This window comes from Colius striatus, chromosome 4 (assembly GCF_028858725.1).
Source record: "Colius striatus isolate bColStr4 chromosome 4, bColStr4.1.hap1, whole genome shotgun sequence".
NCBI lineage: Eukaryota > Metazoa > Chordata > Aves > Coliiformes > Coliidae > Colius > Colius striatus.
Genome location: NC_084762.1, coordinates 73,772,335 through 73,795,118, shown reverse-complemented (window position 1 = coordinate 73,795,118; position 22,784 = coordinate 73,772,335). Strand labels below are relative to the sequence as shown.

General features: G+C 39.2%; 1 protein-coding gene across 2 annotated transcripts in view; it reads right to left on the bottom strand.

Moving 5' to 3' along the window:
* Positions 1 to 5,269: 5,269 nt before the first annotated feature.
* The window catches only part of PTDSS1 (phosphatidylserine synthase 1), a 34,481-nt gene continuing 16,966 nt past the window's right edge, over positions 5,270 to 22,784 (bottom strand). Inside the window, exons 6-13 of one of the 2 annotated variants that reach the window (XM_061995029.1) lie at positions 21,221 to 21,372; positions 19,187 to 19,328; positions 18,135 to 18,247; positions 15,790 to 15,855; positions 11,674 to 11,773; positions 10,451 to 10,519; positions 9,863 to 9,932; positions 5,270 to 8,636 (exon numbers count right to left, since the gene is read on the bottom strand). In XM_061995029.1, coding sequence (XP_061851013.1) covers positions 8,524 to 8,636; positions 9,863 to 9,932; positions 10,451 to 10,519; positions 11,674 to 11,773; positions 15,790 to 15,855; positions 18,135 to 18,247; positions 19,187 to 19,328; positions 21,221 to 21,372 — 825 coding nt within the window. In that variant the 3' untranslated portion in view covers positions 5,270 to 8,523. The remainder of the gene's footprint in view (positions 8,637 to 9,862; positions 9,933 to 10,450; positions 10,520 to 11,673; positions 11,774 to 15,789; positions 15,856 to 18,134; positions 18,248 to 19,186; positions 19,329 to 21,220; positions 21,373 to 22,784) is intronic. The other variant, XM_061995030.1, reaches the window with a different exon arrangement.

Sequence of the window (22,784 nt, the reverse complement as noted above, 5' to 3'; positions counted from 1 at the left end):
AAACTGGCTCGGGCCCATGAGAAAGGGATGTACTTGAGAGAAGGAAAAGGTCCCAAATAATCTCACACCCCAAGACAGAGGTGGAGCATCGCAACAGAGAGCAGCTCTGCGGGGAGGACTGGTACAGCACCTGCATTTGCCAAAAATGCAGCAAGAAGCCTGTGAGATGAAAACGCTTCTTGCCACATTATTTATTTTAGAACAATTCCAGCTGCTGTTTTTTCATGTATGTGGGGGCACAGTCTTCCAAAGGATGAAGATTTCCCTTTGAAATCACTTTTGATTCTAAGGGAGGATGAGAAGCCCCCTACCAACCTCTGGCTGGTGTCCCCCTTGCAGCCTTGGTTCACCAGACTCAGTAAACTGGGAAGAAGTCCACCAGCTTATTTCATCCCTTGGGAAGTCAAATGTGTCGGACTACAAGTACTAACAAAAAGAGCAGAAAGCTGCTGTGCTGGTTCAGAACCACGGTGCCCCAGCATGCCCTGGAGATCCAAAGACCTTGTGCTTTGCCTTACACGTGTTGACCTGCCTTTGGTAAATGCTAATTTTAAATCAAGAGACAAGGTATTGGGTCATGAGAGCTCATCAGTAGGTAAATTGAAGTAAACTAACAAAATAAAATGAAGACCAGAATATATAAATGGAGGGGGGAGCATCATCTCACTCCTGTTCCCTCTTTGTCTAACATAGTATGTTTTCATTTTTAGGAATTAAGAGATAACATTCTTGGATTTACTACAGAAGTCCTTTTTTAGCAAGTCCCGTGGTAATTTTCTGGTAACAGCATGTGAACTGAAGGTCTGGGATCTTACTCTTTACTTTGTATTCAGCTTCCTGAGGAAACATAGACAAATCACTTACCCTTTGCCTCCATTTCTAATCTTTACCATGAACTTACTGGTCACCCCCCTGCTGTCAGGTTTACAATGTCCTATGCATTGTTTTAAAGAAATTGCTTCAATGTGGAAGCGGTGGGAGAAGAAAACTCCACAGCATGAAAGATCATTAGCGGTAACGCCGTTACCCTCCCCGCCAGCAGTACCGGCACTGAATGAACGGTGTGTACTGCCCAAAGCTGAAGTCGAGAAGTGGAACACTTCACACTGAGAGATTATTTTGGGATGTTTAGAAAACATGTCACCAGGAAATTGCAGTTCAGCTCTATCTGGTTTCTCCAACCCAATCCCCATCCTGCTATTCTAAATACATTTCAAATGTGGGCAAAGGGAATGTGCAGATCTGGATTTGGGATCCAAATATGGCAAAAGCAGCAAGTGGGCAGAAATAAGAATATTTTAAAAGTTGTAAGTATCACTTTGTGTCACCTACAGATCACACAGCACACAAATTAGGGGAAAAGAAACCCTAAATGTCTCAGTTGATTTAAGAAAAGATCCTGGTTTTCTTCCACATCATTTGATTAATGCAAATACATGTTCTTTAGTGGTATTTTACACTGCATTTTTTCCTCTCCATTACGTACTGAAATCAGGCTACAATAAAAACATGTTTCTACTAGTGCTCACACTTACACAAGATCAGACTGAGAAGAGCAAGGACACTATTTCCTCCTGCAAGGAATGAGAGCTTTGATTTCATCCTTCAGCTGACCACACACAATTGTAATGTTTTTTTTTCCTGGGCCCATATGAACATCTCAGCATTAACAGACAGAAGTCACAGAAACTGGTAGAAGCCAGGTGCCCTGTTAAGGTTGACAGGACTTTCCAAATCTTTAATAAAAATGCTCAGGGGTTCTCACTGAAAAAATGGGAATTCTTTGTGGGTAGGATGAAGTTCCAAATGCTTGCTGAAATGTACTGAGCCATCTCGAACTTGGCCCAAATAAGACATGAAGCAATAACAACCTGCACACAGTGGATTATTACTAGCCTTTCCCAAACAGGATGGCAGGGGTGAGGGACAGGTTCATCTGAGCAATCAGATCAACTCACAGCTTCATTGCTAGAGCCAGAAGCTCAGGCAAGGGGATAGCCCTGAAGACTGTGGCCTGCTCCAGCAAGGTTCCTGTTTGCTTCTAAGCAAACACCTAACATCTTCGAATGGCACTCACCCTGTCCCACCCCAATGCTTCACACAAAGGGCAGTGGGAAAAGGATGAAAGCCAGAAGAACGCTGAAGCTTCGTCCCAGACATCCTCTGCAGACAGCAGTGCTCCCTTCAAACAGGGAAGGTACTTCAACAACAAATTGGCAGCCTGTGTGTTTGGTAGGAACCAAAATAGAAGCTTCTCGCTCTTGCTCTCCAAAGACTAGGGCTATCATTTAACATTTTAATTAAAACCCTCCTCAAAGCCACTCATTTGATTTTATTTTGCTTGGGTTGTTCTGTAGCATTTGACAACGGGAGCACTTTGTAGGCCTGTGTGTATGGCACATGTAATTAAAGTCAACAGGAGTTACGAAGCCTTTAAAACTGAGACAGGGTGGGCTAAAGCCAGTAGCCCAAAATTAGAAGCAGCATTTAAAATCCAGGTCACGTTCTCCGTGTGTTTGTGTTACAGCATCACCTAGGGGCTGCAGCTGAGATCAGTGCCTGGTACCCTGGACACCAGAGTGGTACCCACAGGCACAGTGCCTCTGCCCTTTCAGGAACACAGTGCTCATTGGCATGGAGCCCACGCTCAGCCAGGCCCCCAGCGCTCCGAGGAGGAAGTTCATTTGGTCGATTTATATGAATATATAAATAAACATAAGTATTTTAGACATTTTTTTTTAAAAGCAAGAACCACCGGAACACTGAACCAGAGGGCACAGTAGTTGCAGAACATACTTTGGATCACAGCCATAGGAATGCTACTGCTGTAAATTCCACTACTCGAAAAAACATTAAATAAGCCATCCAGTTATTTCATGATCATCTGCAAACTGAGATCTATGAACGCTACAAAAATTAAACCCATGTGCATGCTTAGTATATAGTCTAGCACTTACATTGTTGCTGATTACAGGAATTCAATGTTTACAATTTACATTCTTTCCCAGTCTTTCTTTTTCTCTGACTTGAAGTAAAAACTCACTTGATCTTATCATAATATAATTTAGACTGCTCAGGGCAGTATTGCCCCTTTGTGTGAGAAGAAAAGTCCAAGCAAAAGAGATCAGTTCTGGTCTTTTACTAAGAGATGACAGAAACACGAGAAGATACAGTCAAAACTAAGGAGATAAGAGATGAGCTGGAAATAGAAAGATTGATCCCCAAGGTTTCCAAAGTCCTTTGAAAAAAAACATGACTTGGACTCTTCTTTAGAGTGTGAGGGAACTTGATAAATTTTCCTCTGTCCAGAATGAACAGAGGTGGAAAATATCCTGCAGAAGACTGTGTGAAGGATCTGCTCTTCATGATCTGTAGTGTACAGCAAACTGTACATTGCCAAAGGCACACCGGGTTTGGAAGCCTCCAGAAAACAGGAAAAAAAAACTAAGTAAAAGTACTTCTTCCAGACCCAAACTGGGTTTCTAGAGGCAACACGGTGGTTTATACATAGCACTCTGACAGACAGGGAGGATATTGGCCTGATTGGTACCATATAGAATGTGAGAAAGCCTGAAAGACTGCTTTCTATCTTCACTCTTTAATTGGCAAGCCCTCCTGGACCCAGATGTCCTGAGAAGCGGGGAAGTTGTATCACCAACTCCAACAAAATTGCTGGGAGGAGGCAGAGCTTGACTATCAGAAGGGGCTGGCACCCATTAAACCTGCCAAAGGGAGAGGGCACAGCTGCAGCCACAGGCACAGCCTCAGCAGAGCAGGGAGCAAGCACACAGGTGCCTGAGCATGCAGCACATGAGACAAAAGCTACCATCCGGGTGTTCCTTCTGCTTTAAGCCCAGTGTATGAAGAACTTGTGGCTTTCTAGTCTCACTTTCTTTGAATAACCATGTATGTTCTCAATTTCTGACCAGCCCTGTAAAAAGCAAAAGCATGGTGAGTAATGGAGGGGGGGGAGTGGGGTGGGGAAGGTGCTTGTCCAAAACACATTTCCACCCAAATGTCAAGCTGAAACTTTAGGGAACTAACGTCATTTGTTCAAGTACGATCAGTCCCTGACAAGGCTCCAGAGAAAAAAAAAAACACGCAGTGGCAATGGAAGGATAAAGCAGCAGAGCAGACCTGGAGAGGGGGACAGAATACTCCAGGAGGTACTTTGAGGACATGTGGCTTAAAATCAGCTGAGAGACCTCTGCTTAAACTCCAGGCTCTGACAGTGTAGTCTTTACGGTTCTCAGGCATAGGCAGATGGAGAAATATCAGTGGGAAAACAGTAGCACAGGTAAAACACAAAGTAGCAATCCTTCAATACCAGTGAAGCTCCATGCTTACAAAGCAGAATCTTTTTCAAATCTTGCTTCTTAATGGAAGTGTTTTCCAATGCTTCATGGGTTTTTTTTCCAGTATCTCTAATGCTTTACTTCACCAAAAGGAAGACATAAAAAAGCTTTCCCCCATGTAGTAAGTAGGGTCCTGTGAGAGAGGTGGCTTTTACAAATTGTTTAACCAGGTCAATACTTGCCTCATAGCTGTTCTCCCCTGATGATGAACAAGCTTCAGCCCTGGCTACTCCAAATTTTGTTACATCCTCAGAATTTACAGACTCTCTATAAATGAGTATTCAAAAAGATGATGGTTGAAGAAAACCCGACAGTATTAAATGCCTGTCGAGAGAAGGAACCAAGGAACAAAGGGAAAGTTGTGTTTCTTTACACACTAGACATCTGGCTCATGCCAACAGTGGAGGAGCAATCAACAGCTTACAATGGGTATTAGGCACAAAAACAACTGGGAATTGCTGTTGTGGGAACTGTGGCAGCAGCAGAAGCCAAAGCAAGTGTTTCTGACACTCAGTGACACCTTTATACTGGCAGAAGTTTACCTGCCGATAACCTGCCTTACAGTTCTACTGTAAAGGAAATTTCATTTCTTCTTTAAAGGTCTGGCATGAGATCATCTTGCAACTCAGCTCTTCCATCTAATAGTAAAACAAATGCAAAAAGAATAATGAAGATGTACCCTGAATATTTCAGAAGGCATACCAGGACTGTGCATATATAGATCTGCTGCTTCAAAACAATAAATTCCAGCAAAACCACAGCGTGCACTGTAGGCTGCTCAGGAAGGGCATTAGATGCATGCTGATACATTTGTCAGCATGCAATTGCATTGAGTACAATGTAATAGCTTCTAAAGGCAGTACATAACCATTTCCCACGCCTTGCAGGTACACACACACACATACACACACTGGTGACATGGCTTGATTTACTGAGTTATTGCAAAATACAAACTTTGCAATCAATACAGAGCAACTCAAACTATTAAACACATGGTAACATCTGTGTCCTCTTGTGATAACAATGTAAAAAATTCCAAAGTTTTAACAGCTGGAACATCAAATGGTGATCTTCACAGAAGAGTAACAAAAGCACTGGTTGAAATCACACTCCAAATATTGAATTAGATGCAGTGTATGATCTATGCAGCAACTTTAATATTGGAATCCAGTACTCAAGACTAGCTCCAGTTCACTGTATACTGGCATTTTAAAATGTTCCATTTTTATTTAATCCACTAGTTATAGTTCTTCCCACTACCCTCTGCTCACACCATGCTGCCTTGCATTAGCCTCCCTTCAATGACTGACATTGCTGATGGACAGCCTCTGGAGGGCGAATTCATAGCAGCAAGAGAGGTCACTAGAGGACAGAGAAAGGAAAGAACATCAGAAGCAGGAAAGTAAGACCGAGAGGCCAAGACAGAACAACTAGTTAAAAACAGGACAGCTCAACTGTGACTGTTAAAGTACTGTTCAAGCAGCAGCAGAACTGATACATGGATGCTTGTTGCTCAACAGCTCAGTGATTTGTCACCGTGGGTGTTACAGACATACAGGATTCAGTAATAGCACAGTAAATGATAAAATTGAGACCACCAGTTTTACAGCAGTGAACAAAAGCACCTTTCCAACACCTGCCAGTGCAAAGCTCACATCTGTAACAATGGGGCTGAAGATACAGTTGTCAGTCCATGGCTGAAAGCACATGTGAATTCCAGCCAGAACTGCTGACAGAGGACACAAAGTGCCATTTTCCATGCAGCACTTGTATAGTTTACTCTCTCCCTAGTCATCCTTCTTTTAAAGTAGTAAAAACATAAACACGCAAACAGAAAAACACCTGATCAAAAACAAGAAAAGAAAAAAACCTTAATGGGAAATATTTTTAAAGGTGTTGTCAAAGGCCAAGCTGTTGCAATAACATACAGAAGTCATCTTCCAATAATATGACATTTCATATTTACCTTTCCAATATTTTTAGGGTGCAGTTCAGCAGTCTGAGCACCAGATCTTCATTTACAAAGTATGCACTTGTCCCCACAGGCAAGTAGATAATTATCCTTCAGCATCTGCTTACACCTGTAAGCTTTGTATACAAAATTGGTGTGTATCCACCTTGCAAGTACAAAACAGGCTCTCACCTTCGAAAACCACAGTGCTTAAAATATCTAAACCATTAGACTTCCAATCTCTTGCTTTGGTATTGAAAGGTAGAAAATTTACAATGCAATTCTTCAGTCTTAGACAGACTGAATTATTAACCAAGAAAATAAAAAAAGTACTAAGTCTCAGTATCCAAAGAAATCTACAAATACATTCAACAATATGTAGTACATTATGAATAAGTAGGCAATAGATGGAACTGCTATAGTACCAATAAAGAACAAGTAGTTGTAGAAAATCTGAAAGTCTTCCTAATACTTTTTGTTCCCTCGTGTAACATTTAATGTTACTGTAGCAATGATGACATAGCAGCTTCTACTATGTTACTTCCCAAGTTGTCCACTTCATGTTTGATTGAAAAAGGGAGTGAGAAAGGAAGGGCCTTGGAGCTCAGCAGCAACACTTAAGTGCATTGAAAACATTGATAATCTGTGGCACCTAGGAATTCATGGCTTACACAGGATACTTTACTTTTTTCTATTTACAGTATCATACACTTGTATAAAGTCTCTGCTGCATATTTCTTTTAATACTTAGCCTGTGGCAAATCACACTAACACTATTCAAAGAAAAAGTCTTCATAAGAAAATGGGATTTTCTAAGTGACTAATAGTTGTTACTTATCCTTACTTAAGCTATCCACTCCTCAGCCCCATGAATCCAAAAATCTAATTGGCACAACTATATTTTGGTAACACAGGAACTGATTGCTCTTGATTGTTTATGTCTTGACTTAATCATAATGTTCACTGCTGGAGAATTATCCACTTTGCTTGGTGTCAGAATTAATATAAAAAAATTAAAACCAAACAAAAAAAAAAAGCCACCCTACAAAAAACCCTGCAAGAAAGAGTAGGCTTGCTGTTGGGTATCTGACTGCATGATAAGAAATACCAAAGCAATGGGGTACATCACAGTAATATCATGCTGCCTCTCAGACACCAAAGACTACAGCAAGCCTTCATAAATAATTATGTATATGGCAGTAGTAAGTCAATCAGTTTCAGCAAAAAACTGCCTTATCACCAGGCTTAGTAGGGCACCAGAGCCTTCAAAGCAGTTTCTGGTATGAGTTTTAAGGTGCTGGGGTTTCTGGTTCCAGCTGAAGCAAACTAGAGAAGAGTGGGAAGGAACATCATACACAATGTGACGCAGTTGAATAAAAGACATATTTGCACTTGAAAATGCAAAATGCACTGCAGTAAAGGGGGGAAACCAAGTAAATGACATAGTATCTGTTTCAGAGCAGGTGGTACATCTCTCTACTATGCAACAGGTTTTTATGTAAGTATTTTAAAAGCTTCAAAAGAAATGAAATGTGTAACAATCGAGCAAAAGGACAATGTGGGAAAAGAAGAACCATGTTTGAAGATGGATTTCACATTCTTTACAAGAAATCTGGACCCATTTCTTCACTGGTAGAAACCCAATCACCAGGTCTAAAGAGCCTTTACATAAATCCAAGTAGATGGGTACAAGTATAGAAATTTTAAATACTTGCTAACGGTTGTATAAAACAGTATAGCTGATAGACTGAGAAAGAAAGGCAGAGCAGCTTTTAGTCAAAGGATTGCATACTCTTCTAGAAAACAACTAGAACACAGGAAAACAAATGGAAAAAATCCAACCAACTACACCAACTGATTATCAGTTTACTTTGTGTTTAAGTCCTCAACTAAAGTTAAAAACACACCTGCAACACCTGAACACAAAACAGGGTGTACCTGCTATGATAAAATTACTTTTCCTCCCAGCATGCTCTTCATCATAGCTTTTGGTGCCACATGCTGAAGAAACTAGTTTAAAATCAGTGAATGGCAAGTGTCAGCAGGCAATGATTTGCAATACACTGGTGGCTCTATCTTGATTATCCTTTTACCACAACACCTCCTTTTTTTTAATTTTTAAACTTAAAAATCAATCTTCCACTCGGAAATTCAGAGCCGGGTCTGATTTTCTTTGTCACCTCTGGTCGTGCTGTAGGCTTTCTTCAGAGATCATTCCTATTTCTTGCTGATTCCATTTGTTATTTTTGATTTGGAGTGCCGGCTCCTCCTCCTAGATGAATGGCTTTCACTATTGACTGAATGCTTGGGTGGACTATTGTCAGCACCTGCTGAAAAGTAAATACTTCTTTACTACATATATAACTGACACTGTCAAACTCTTGTCTAAAAGACAGAAAGGCTTTCTAGAGCTACAGTGTTTACAGTAGGTTTTATTTCAGGCTAACACAAACTGGTTGATACTCGTACTCCATCTAGTGGCCTATTTTTTTTTAAACAACGCAATTCTTAAGATTTCTGCAAAATTCCTATTCCTCCAAAAAAATTTCAGAAGTTTCCTATGGCAGACCATAGCAGTGGTCCTCCATCTTAAATGGCATCAATAATCAAACATCCATCTTTTTTTTAAAATTACTGGTTCATTGGTCTCTTATTTTTATTCCTGTCAGGCAGCACCATCAGAAATTAAGAACCACAGAAGTGAGGTCACAGATCCTTGTATATTACTTGTTTTCAGTCTTTCTTATGAGGGACCACATTTGACTCTCAGAAAGCAGAGACAATGGGGACTGAAACAAGAACTAAAAAGCAAAACATGAAATAGGCTGAAGTTTACAACTAATGAAGCAACAGAAAGTCAGAGAAAAATTTGCTTGGCCACATTTCTCTGACATATAGGAATGAGAAAAACATTCTGAGTTCGAGCAGTTTTTCTCCAAAACATAAAAATACACAAGATTACTAAACTAAGAGTAAATTAACATTAGCATCTAGAAAAATCGTGTATGAAATATATAAAAGCTCTGCTGTAGGTGTTTTTTAAGCATATGATAAATAAGAAATCTTTTTAATGATACACACACACAGAGCAAAAACTCTGACAGAGATAACTTCCAGGTGCGAATCCTGATACACTGAAGAGTTAATGGATCAGTAACTTAACTGATCTGTACTGTAGGGAAAAGAAGTCAGAGGAGGAGACAGTCACTTTTGACTCTTTCTTAACAAACAGGTGAAAAAAAAATAAAAATCAAATATACAATGTTCAGAGAGAAAACCCTTCCACACCAGTTATATGTAATACCTTAAACCTACAAGAATGACCTGGAATAATGGCAGAAAAAAATCAGTTGCTTACTTTAAAAATAAATACATTTCCAAGAGTTAGAAGAAAAAAAGGCAGCAAAGCAAAATAGCTGTGCAGATGATTTATCTGTATAGCTCCTACAGGGATATTTAAATAAGTCCAGTTGTCTCCAAGGTAATTTTCTCAAGCTTTATTTCCTAGTGCCTTAATGCTACCTCTTTGAGAAAATAAATGCAAAACTGTCAATACCTCTACTGAATTTAGAATGAAGCCAGGAAGCATCAGGACTGTATGGACTGTCTTCACTTTCTGATAAGGTCTGCAAAAGCAAGGAGGACACATTAGGACGCTAGTGATTCTTGTGATCCCTGTTTGCAAATTAGACTTGTAAATTTAAACTGTGGCAGAAGTCCTCACAAAAAACTCAGTCAGTACTAGGGACTTTTCCTTTCCTAATTAGAAGGTACAACATAGATGATACAGTATGAACTCACCCCTTGCTAGGTGATCTATTGTGTAACCAAGTATCCTTAATACTCCCTGGCATTCCACCTGTACAAAGGGAACATTAGCTAACCATTCGTTCCTAAATGCTTTGCTAAAATTACAGCCTCATTTTGAGTAACTAAGCAGACAGCATTCTTTAGAAACCACAGTGAAATCTGGGACCTGTCCAAGGCTGGCTGAATTCAGAGTTCTTTCTATTGACTTCAGTTAGACTCTGGACCATTCCCTCTCACTCCTATTTATACTAGATCTGGTAAAGAATTCTAATATCTAGAAGTCTGTAGTTTTAACTCTGGTATAAAAACAAAAAGAGGCTTTTGAATAAAGTACCTTTTCTCGATGGCCATAATATTCTGCATACCAAACCATACCATATAAACACAGGAACGTTGTGAAGGCCTAAACAAGGGAGAAGAAAAACCATCTGTAATTTTTTTTTTTTAAATTTCTTGCTGGTTCAAGGCCTCAGAGTCCCCAGAGATTCTGCATTCAGAGACTTTCATGCTCTGTTTCTGACTGCATCTTTTGTCAGCATAAATAAGACTTGTGCTTCAACTTTAAGGTACACATACATTCTGCCACCATTGGGTGTGTAGACCAATTCTCAATGAGGGTAAGAGAATGCATACAGATCACCCATATACAATAAGTCAATATGATTTTTGTCCTCACCCTGTACGGTTATAATAGAAATGCAGTTGGCAGGCACTTGTAGGCAAGTACTTGTAGGTGTATTATTAGGAACAATCAGTCTGGAAGGAAAACGTATTCTCCTTCTCGCTGCCCCATGTTTCAGGCTCGGTTACATGTTTGGTTTTGTGGCGCTCTGATCGCAAAGCAATTCAATACTTTTCTCCTCTGAAGTTGCAGGAATAAAATTGTCATGTTATATAAGACAATAAGTTCTGACCTTGAACTCACCTATTCAAGCTGTGCTCCCAACAAGAAGGGAGAAGTATTTATCTGCCAGCCAATTACAAATGCCTTTCTCTGACCATTAAAAAGTGTTTGGCATTGGAGTTACAAGTCTGGCAAGACAACCATCCATTTACTGCTATAAAATGGGCACTTCATGCTGTATTTGCAGTAATCACGCTGAAGTACAGAAAGTCACAGGCTGAGTGAGAACAATTTGCCTGATAAGGCAGGGTTGTTTATATAGTTGTAAGAATTCTGTGTGAAACAACATGCATTACTTATTAATGCTATTCATTAACTCTTGTTCCTTTCCAGTGGGCACTATAGCAAGCACCATCAAAGCCAGTCTCAATCAAATTGACCTTTTCTCTCATAAAGACAAAGCACCCTTTAACTAGTGTTTGTTTCATTAAGCACTGGTAAAGTAGCTTTATTCTCCTATGGCAAGAAGTAAGGAAAAAAAAGTTATTCGAGTCCCTTCAAAGTGTGTTGTAAGTGAACTAGCATATGCTTTTCCTAGGACATGCACAAAGATCTGCACCAGCATTCCTCCACAATGTTCTGGTGAGGAAGCTATTTAGATGCTTTCACTGATTTTGTTATGTTTTAAGTTTCACACAAGGAATTTCACTTACCACACAGAGAAGCCAAAACACAACATATAGGATTTGTGTTTTGGAAAAAAGATCCTGTCCAAACTTTATGCACACAATAGCTTCAAGGAAAGCAATAACCCTGTGGGTAAATAAAAGATGGGGGAGGAAAACTGGTTACAAACAATAAGGATTTAACTCACATGGTCAAAACTCAGACCCTAGACTGTCAGCTCTAAACAAGACAAGCACTCCTCTGTAGTGAGCTCACACCTTCCCAACACCACCATTAACTAAAACTCTTTGGGAATTTTATTTTTCTTTCCATTTGTTTTTCTTTCTTTTATTGAAAAAAAAAAATAATGCAAGTTTTTATGCATAAACTGCATGCAAAAAGTGATCAACTGGCAGTTCACAATTCTGCAAGCCTCTCCTTGTCCAGGGAACAAGCAGGAGCACGTGCCAATTGCAGAGAATTTCTGTTTATACCTACCACTGTGCTTCAGTCCTCAGCAGGTACAAATTTCTTTTCCATGCTGAGCTAACAGACACCCTGTTGGGTTAACTAGGACTGTGCTTTGGGTATTTCTCTACTGGATGTAAATTTACTATAATTCTAAATAGACTATTTTACTTGCTTCAGGTGGATTTTAATGAGAAAAATAACAGGAAATAGCATTTCAAGTTCTCTGAGAATACATGCATTTGCTTTGCTTTATGTGTAAACTCAGGCCCACACCACAGTATCAGAAGATTTTGGAAGAAATGAGAGCAAAAATTGATGTTTACATCTTTTCCAGCTCAAAGCTATGGAGGCTTGTCCCGTGCACTGGTGTGGAACAAAAGGCTATGAATCCAAAGCTTCCATCATCTGCCATAGAAATACATTTAGTTTGTATAGATCCTGGACATAAAATTATTTATTTGTAACAAATACAAGCAGAGAAACACAACTGGTGAAGCAACAGTGTAGAAAACTGTCTCTTCTCAAGCTGAAGCAAATGACAAAGAAATACTTAGTTGATCGATAGCAACTTTGAGGCTGTATATGTGAGCACATGCATGGATACTCCTCCTCAAACATGTGCAGACAGACTTTACACCAGGTCTAGTGTTCTGCTCTCCCAAGCTCGACACTGCAAGACACATTCCCTACTAGCAGTCTCCACAACCAGGCAACTGCTAAAAACAGCTCTACTACCCGGCAGATGGCACCCAGACCCCTCTGTGAAAGAGAGGAAAAATGTGTACATGACTTAACCACTGGTATGGCAGAGATGGTCCTAGTGTAAGCAATGAATTACAGCTTTCTCTGTACCATCTGATGTGACTTACAGTATGGTAAGTGCAGACAAAACTTAAAATTGTGGAATTAGCACCTAATTGACCAAGACTGCAAACTAATGAGGTGCGTATTAGTTAGAACTTGAGAGCAGCATTACTGTTGGGTCACCAACTACTTTGCTTTCTTGGTTTTATGTTACTCTAACTGATCCAGATATAGATTAAAAAACAGTTAAACTGAATTAGAGCAGTGGGAACAGAAAGATCACTATCAGGAAACAAACATATAAGGGTATGATATACTCAGAGGTATAAACAAGACAATGGGCTACTTTCAACAAAGACTCGAAAAAACAACACAGCTGTTTGTGCTGCATTTGTACATTCTTCCTATTCTTGTAAAAAATACTTGGTTAAGTGCATTGTACAACAGAACAGCTATTACAGTTAAAGACATGATAAACAAAAGACAGAGGAATGCTAACAGTGAAAGATGTCTTAGTGAAGGGTGAGGAGAATACTCAATGCAACTAAAGACATTGCAAGTTTTTATTCAATCAAAATGGTCTTGTAACATCGTAACAGAGTCCTTTTTGAAAGGCTTCATCTTCATGAAAATGGTGCAGTTTCCAGCAGAGCTGTTGCACTGGCCTTGTTCATGCCTTACATCACTTACTGCCCATATTAAATTCAATTTGTGCCTTTAGATGTGTGTCTTATATCACCACAGATATGGATATTCTATATACTTACTATTATTGGTTCAGAAATTATATTCTCGATAGTTAAATTACTAGAAGAGCACTGCTTTTCCAACAAACAACAGAACTCCTAGTGTTGTTTTGGTTTTTCTATCAGATTACAGAAGGACGCAGTATCAACAAGAAAACTTACTCCATGAACACTTCCCACAACTAGATCATACTGTAGGAGAACACTATCTTGGCAGCTTTTCTTATGCAATCCTAGAGATATATTTAGGCATCTCTTTATTGACATATGTGACATCAATGCGTTCAGTCAGTGACAGCTCTGAACCAAGGATGATTGTTTCCTGTAATCCTTAATTTTTCAGAGCCTGAAGGTAAACATTCAGCATCATATTTCCCTTCAGTTTGCAGAAGAGTATGTACACGTGCTTTCGCCTTGATGAGTTCAGCCTGCTTTCTTCATAAAGCAGAACTGGAAAATTCTTCCCCAAAATAATAAAATTATTTAAAATGTGTCTTCTCTAAGACTCTAAAACTGCCACCTATAGTTGACAAAATTTCTTTTTTTCACAGAATCACAGAATCTTAAGGGTTGGAAGGGACCTTGAAAGATCATCTAGTCCAACCCCTCTGCCAGAGCAGGACCACCTAGAATAGATCACACAGGAGCTTGCTCATGTGGGATTTGAATGTCTCCAGAGAAGGAGACTCCACAACCCATATGGGCAGTCTGTTCCAGTCCATATAAACGTCTCAATTCCTGAAGACAGATTTCAGTAACACATCTGTATCCAAACACGTATCTCTAAAATATTCATATGGCTGATTTGTAACTACCAAGATGTTTATGCTTTAACAAAGCAAGGTTATTTGATTCTAATTGTAAATTAAGTAGTCATATTAACTGTGTGATTAATTAGTTATCTTCAGTATTAAGGCACCATCCGTACAAAACCCAGAAAGACAGGTTATTCTGCCATGACCGTTAAAAACCCTTTTTAAAGGACTGTGTATGTTACAACTCTCTTTAGGAATCATAACATGTTTCAAGAAGGGGGATCCTCCCTAAGTAAGGAGGCTTAGGCTTGCAAAAATATAAGACGACAGTGACAGATCAATGTAGGAAGGTGAAAGAGGTGAATGTTTAAGCTCCAGTCAAACCTAAGGAGACGTGTGTCACGTTCTCCAGGGTACATTTAAAACAAGAGTAGAAATCCCTTTGATTACATTGCAGCATGCTGTGCTCTCATCTCTATTAAGTGTTGAGAAAGGGGCATTCTTTACAGTGGTGTAGTGCAGCTGGAAATATGCCTTCCAGCCCAGCACTGTTCCTAAAACTCTAACATCCATAAAACTAACAGTAAAGGTGAGAAGTTTGTCACAGCTCTGCCTCTAAATTGTATCTCAGTATTTTAAGGCTCATTGAAATACTACTCCAATTTACTTTTTAAGATGTCATTTAAGATCTTCTATGTTTTTCTATTTGTAAGCTTCCAAGTCATAATTCAAAAGGGGCACTACAATGCTGCTTATTTACAAGAACATTTACAATGCTACTATAGCACATACTTCATGTTTCCAGAATGGGACATTTCAGTCAAGCCATCTAGAGAAAGAAGTTCTCAGCAGAAGCATCCAGCAAACTCTTAATTTAAAGGCCTCCTCCAAGAGACATGTTGAAAGAGACTGTAGCCAAGGTAACTATAGTTCAGAGTGTTATTCTTTTCCCTGTTTCAGACTAGAATAGTAATAGTTGAGAATCGTGGTTTGTTTTGCTGTTATCTGTTGTGACTCTGTTTACAGCAGCAATGCCCACTTTGGCAGCTAGATAAATATTGCTCCAATGATAGGCAAAAAGTAGAGTCAAAAGCTCCATCTTTTTCACCTGACTGAGAACACAGACAGCAAGGTAATGCAACTTTGGAGGAGCCCAGCTTTATCCAATAGTTTCTAGTTCTTTTTCCTGTTCTTACTCGTTCCATCACTTTCATCCAAATCCAGATTTTTCCTTTCCTCTGAACTTGCCAAAAAAGAAAAACTCTCCATACTGTTCTTTATAAACAAAAAATGACACAACAACTGGCTTCATGCAAAGCCTGTTCTCACGCTGGACTCACACTTAACACTTGTCCAAGTGCTTCAAGAATGCAGCAAGAACACTTACCCAAACACCCAGCACTGAGTTCCCACCCTCTTGCACTGTGTATCTGTGAGGTATGCATAGTATTGCCTGAGAAAGGAAACAAGAAAATTCTTCAGTGGAGCTGAAAGTCCCCAGAGTATTTACATTTAGAAAACAAGTTTATGTTACAAGTGTATCTATACCGAAAATGAAGTGCTGATGGCTAAAATCACATGCAATCATGCTCTATGTCTACCAGATGGCTTCAATTCTAGTAGGACAGATTATCACATAGATCAAATAGCTTGAATCAACACAGAAAACAATCCAGAGAGCAAGGACTGGGAAAGTACCCAAACTAGTAGGCTAACAAAGCTATATTTTTGTTTCCTGCCTCTCCACTGAATCTCCAATTCTTTTAGGTAAAGCACAAGAGCCTTTAAAGAATTAGAAAATCCCTCACTTTTTTCACAGTTTGTCTTTAAATTATTAACAATAGCATTTTCTTCAGATGTGGGTTTTAAACTTGGAAGAAACCAAGTTTATAGTTTCTGCTATTCCATACCACAGAATCATAGAATCATTTTGGTTGGAAAAGATTATTAAGATCATCAAGTCTGACCACTAATCTCACACTGCCAAGCCCATCACTAAACCATGTCCCTTAGCACCTAATCTAAGCATCTTTTAAATATCTTCAAGGATGGTGACTCTGCCACCTCCCTGGGCAGCCTGTGCCAGTGTTAAACAAATCTCTCAGTGAAAAAGTTCTTCCTAATATCAATCTAAATGTCCCCTGAGGCTACTTGAGACCATTCCCTCTTGTGCTATCATTAATTACTAGAGAGAAGAGACCAACCTCCACCTTACTATAACATCCTTTCAGATAGTTGTACACTGATCATGTCTCCCCTCAACCTCCTCTTCTCTAGGCCAAACATCCCAGCTCCCTCAGCTGCTCCTCATAAGACTTGTCCTCCAGACTCTTCATCAGCTTTGTTCCCCACCTCTGAACACGCTCCAGTACCTCAATGTCCTTCTTGTAGTGAGGTGCCCAGACGTGAACACAGTATTTGAGGTGTGGCCTCACCAGAGCCAAGTACAAGGGGACAGTCACTTCCCAGGTCACATTATTGTTGATACAAGCCAGGATGCCATTGGCCTTCTTGGCCATCTGGGCACACTGCTGGCTCATATTCAGCAGTCTGTTGATTAACACTGCCAGGTCTTTTCCCTTACCAGCCACTCTGCCCCAAGCCTGTAGTGTTGCCTGGGGTTGTTATGGCCCAAGTGCAGGCATTTGGCCTTGTTGAACCTCATACAATTGGCCTCGGCCCATCGCTCCATCCTGTCCAGGTCCCTCTGAAGAGCCTTCCTGCCCTCAAGCAGATGTACACATCTGCCCAACTTGGTGTTGTCACCAAATGCACTGAGAGTGCACTCGATCCCCTCATCCACATAATTGATAAAGGTATTAAACAGAACCACTCTCAATATTGAGCCCTAGGTGAGTGCTCTAACTACTGGCAGGTTTTCCTCTCAAAAACAGAGCATAATTTCTCACTATTTTATGAACAGTCTGGAGACCACTCTGCTCTGTTCTTTATGTCCTTTATGCTCCTAATTTAAGAGTCTACAGAAGAGAATTCCAAAGAAGTGGAACCACTTTCTTTTCTCAGTCTCTGTTTCCAGTTTCCACTGACAGAGAAGACAAGCGTTCTTAATCCAACAACACACGGACTTTTTGAGAATAAGGACTTTTACAGATTGGAAAATACATAAAAATACTTAAAAGCTCAGCTCTTCAGGAGCTTATAGGATGTTTAAGATGTGTTGGGGCCTGGGCTATAAAGAATGTTATGGAGTCAGTCAGAAACAAAGAAAGTCTGCAGTTTGTCTTTGAATTGCCTTCTACAGCAAAAAAGGACAGAAAGGAATGCCTATGTGATAGCAAGTTTGAGCAAGGGGAAAACCGAAACAGCAGATTGTAACAGAAACAAGGTCAAAGCAAGAAGACAGGACAGGACATTAAACTAAGCATTGTTAGAAGACTGAATAGAGCATTCAATTTAGCATTATATGATTGATTGTACTTGACTAATAAATTGTAACATATGTAACTAACAATAATATAAAGTTAACTAAATGTAAGGTAAGCATAACCATAGTGTGAGAGAAAACTAATTGAAGGCCGAACAGATGGAGTGATATTTTAGACACAATAAGGCTGATGTTTTAAGCACAATAAGGATGGTGATTTTACACAATGAGGTTGGTGTTTAAGTTGTTACAAAAATGAAACTTTGAGGCCTTATGCATAGCACGTGATGCTTAGTATTAACTTTTTGCCATGAACTGTAGCACGTACACAGTATTTGGAAAATTACCTTACAGTGGGTGCTGTTATGATTCCTATGAACAGAATTCTCCCCCAGCTTAAAGGGTGGCTTGCTTGGAACACGAAGATATGTTTCAAAAAGAATGTGTTCAACTCAGTCAGCTAGGAAAAAATAAACAGTTGGTAGTGTACAACTTATGTAACTCTTAATGCATCATTACAGAAAATTATCAGTATGGAAGATGAATATGGAAATTAAAACACAGAAGGAAAACTATTTATGCTGCACTACAGCCCTGCTGGTTAGATCCAGGATTTAAAGAATCTAAGACTCCCACTTCAGAACAAGCAAGGAATATACTAGTAAACAAAGACTTCTCCCCTAGACACCTTTGTAAAAGTATTTGCTCTCCTTGCAGAAACCCACAACAGACTAGATACTACTTTACACTTCAAATGTCTTGTAATAACTTTCATATCTTAAATCAGCTATGAATGAATTTGGTAGAGGAGTAGAAGAGACTATATTATTGTTTTTATTTTAAAAAGTATATGAAACACTTCTGATTCTCCTTTAAAAACTAAATTCAGTAAATACACTAAAAAAAACATAAAACACCAAAACAAAGACAAAGTTTTAGTGAAGCCTGCTAGGATTTGAGTAATGAAGTACCAATGCAGCTGGGACATACCCGAGAATCTTGCCGGCTCAAGGCCAGAATTCTGAGATTCAACAACAATTCAACAGGAAAGAAAAACAATTTTTTTTTATAAATCCCACCCGACAAAACCAAAACAACAGAAAACCTACTCTAAAACCCCACTATTTAGCAGTTTTAAAAACTGTCAATTTCCAAGAGCAATCTGATGGCCAGTACAGCAATCTGTAACATTTGGGTTTTTCCAAAGATTCTGTAATTTCACTCCTGAACTATCACATAACTCCTGCAAACAATGCCCTGACTAACTCTGTATTATCAATTCAGTTAATGGTGCACTTCAATCACAGACATACACTGCATTAGAATATCTTTCAGCCAAACACAGCCAATAAGTAACTGAGCTGATGGCAGCTCTGATTTCACGTAATTTATTTCTTACCTGCCAAATGATCATGAAAAGGTAGATTCCAGCCACTCTTTGAAATGAAGACTTGGGGTCAAACCAGCGAACATAGGTCCAGCTGGCTGGGGTAAACTGTAATACAGCCCTTTTGATTTTCCCTGTGGTTGTGTGAATGTCCCTAGAAAAAGAGAATGGCATATTGGTAAATACAACCAATATGCAAGAAGAAAAGAGAAAGTAATAGTTGCAATATTGAGATTTCAGAAAAAACACACATTTTCCCTTGATAGCAGCAACCTACATGGACACAATTGTGTGCCAGGCAAAGGTAAATTAAGAAATAAAATCTATTAAGCATTTTAGTCAGAATGCATTCTGGTATGAAAATCCACCCTCCTCTATCCTCATTAACTAAATATAAAACATATCTGTCATTCTCTCCATGAAGGAAAGAAACAAGTAGTGCAATTCTGCAACCTCCTTGGAAAATCTAGAGGCTATTTCTTCCAAGTCTACAGTGCTACTGCTGTTTTCTCAAAGACTCCCTGTTCTAGAGCTCACTAATATGAATCCTTCAACAATCTGTCAGATTCATTAACTGCAAAAGCAGCTGGCTCCAGAGATTTGAAAGTATTGCACTTCCAGCACACACAAAACACTGCTGCTCTGATATTAGAGGCACAGGAATCTTCTGGAAAGATGTAATACTACCATTAAAAGCTAGGTGGCTTTTAAATTCCCTTTGAAAAAGGGATGTGATTGAAGGTTCACCTATCAGATGTGTTACTGGTTCTTGTTTTTGATAACATCAATTCAGATGAGGAACAGCATCTAAAGGTCAGGGAATCTAAGAAAAAATCAGTTTCCTTCCTGAAGGAAAACTGGCAGGGCTAGAAACCCCTTTTCATCCTGGTATTTCCCTGGCCCTTCTGAACAAAAAAGAAGATAGATAGAGATTTGCTATTTCTGATACTTGTGTTCTTATAGGCTACTGAGATCTTATGTTAGGGGAAACATCATAATCTTTAAGATCCATGTTGATTCAATGAAAAAATAAAAGGAAAACAAAAGGGCAAAAGCAAAAGCTTCTCATTTTATGCAGCTCCTCTTCATGTTAAAGGTCAAAAAAATATATTCTACTCATGCATTTACAAGAACGTGAGGAAAAAACATTCCACAAAGACAGTAAAGACTAGCGCTGCCACAGATATTTTGATGTTTTAACTTTCTATTTTTAGAGAATTTACTAGAGACCATCAACTTTATAATGTTCATTATTCCTCCTGAACTGAAATGCAGGAAAAAATCTCAGAGCGGCCAACAACTTTGTAAGTAAAAAAGCAGAAGTTCGTGTAGGGTACAAATTTGGAAGTAAAGATTTGAGCTTCTTTTCCATCTCTCAAGGCAATATCCTTTAGCAATTCATTGTACTCTGTCTTCTTTCATCAGTTCCATTGGTAACACACAGGTAGCCATGCTTGCGACCAACTGGAAGGGAAGAAGGCAGGAGAGGGACAAAAAACTGTGGAAGAAACCTTACCAAGACAGGTAGGAACTGACATTTACTATGCCACAAGCTGTTGCACTTTTACTCAACAAGTGCTACGTAATTTTGCAATTACTCCATTTATTACAGAGGGTCAGCAATGGGGTACAATCAGCACGATTTCTTGTCTGCAATTACAGCTAGTGCTGACAGATTGTCAGGCTAATGCCTTGCCAAAGAATCTAGTTTAAAAATATTGTACAATGAGAAAAAACTATTACAATTTTTTTTGTTCACTGCCTTCTTCAAAGTTTAACTTGGACCAAATAAAGTGAAAATGCAAATATAGATTTACTACTGAAAATTATATATACAGTCATATTCACACATTTATGCTGTACAGTAGCATTACTGTGAGATGGATTTTTAACATTTTAAATATACAGCAATGTCAGCATGTGCAAACTGCATGCTCCTTATGTCCACACACAATTTACATAGGCAAAGAAGGTCTGTTTCCCAAGGAAATTAACTTAATATTATAATATCAAACAGTTTTTAATCAAGCTTTAATTTAGACCTACTTGAAGCTTGCCCAGTGATAGGTCCTCATCTCCAAGAAACGACAAACTACCATGCCCAACCAGATGCCACCCCCGTTACAAAGCAGGATGTCCAAAATGACTTGATCCCACCAGCATTCAGCAAAATTAGGCAGAAGGTGCATGAAGAAGAGCTACAGAATACAGCAAAAAGACTCTGGGTGAGGAACAGCAAAGAATTCATACAAATTCACTTTTCAAGTACACACTCAAAAAACATCCTTTCAGTACATGTCACATTTTAAGGACATGAGATTCAACCACTGAAATTTGATGGACATCCTTCCATTAACTGCAGAACGCCTTGGATGGAACATCACAAGACATCAGAAGTTTCCTTCTCATCTGTATGTAAGGATATCAAGCAGCTCTTGCCTTCTCAAAGATGATATACAAAACATTCATAGAAACACAAGAAATAACTACTGCATTTCTTGGATAAAAGGTGCTTTGTGCTTTAACAAAAATTAAGAGAATCTTTGCCATATTTTTGCTCAACAGTTTAAAGAAGTATGTTTTCTAAACCAGCAACAAAATGCAGTAAGCAGAATGGATGCATTTGTAACAACTCTCAGTACTAAAGCACATTGGAATTCAGGACTTGTTCTTTTTCAAAATTATTTCATTTACTGTTTTTAGGAAACATAGTGACTTTTAAAAAGATTAAGAGTTCACCAATATTTCAGGCACTACAAGCTTTGCTGCTACACTTGATATAGAATCTCTCAATAAGAGGATATTTCAACTTTCCTTTCCTGCTTGTTCTCTGACAAGCACTAAAGAGGGTACTTTTATGATGAAGATACTAGAAAACAGGCCAGAAACAAACCAACATCAGAATGCAAAGCTGGCCCCATCTGTATATATCAAAACATTTAGTTCCTTTAAGATTTAATCCCTTAAAGATATCCCCTGTAAAGCATACAAACTATTTACCTCTACAGCAACCTCCTCCTTTCTGAATACTCAGATAAGACCACTACAGGGCATCAGTAAGGCAATTAAATATATTTACACATACATTCAGTGACTTTACACTTTTGATAGGTGAAAAATAACTGGCCAGACTTAATGCAAGATATAACCATCATTTCCTGAGAGCTAGAAATGGATTCTGTGCCTCTTGATCTCCTTTGAGATAAAATAATTGTATTCTCTTACAAGAAAAGCCACAGCAATCCAAAAAATAGCCTGAAAAAGCTGTGGTCTAGAAATTGAGATAGTCATTTGTTAAGCAGTCCCTTTGGAATACTCAAGGAGATGTTTAAAAAAACGTATAGCAAACTGAAGATTGTTCTGTCATGGTTTAGCAAGGAGCTGGTTTTGCTTGGTAACAGCGGGAGGGGCTGCAGTGAAGACCGGGTAAAAAGTTCTTGGACTTTCCCCTGCCTCCTGGGTTCAGACCCACCTCCGGCCCGGCTGGGCCAATCTGGTGCCTCTGCCATCACTATTTAGGGACAGGAATTTGAAGTGCTTGGGAGAAGGTGTAGGAGTGGTACAAGATGGAGGCAACGGAGCAAACCTCACAGTCAGAGGAGGAGGAAGG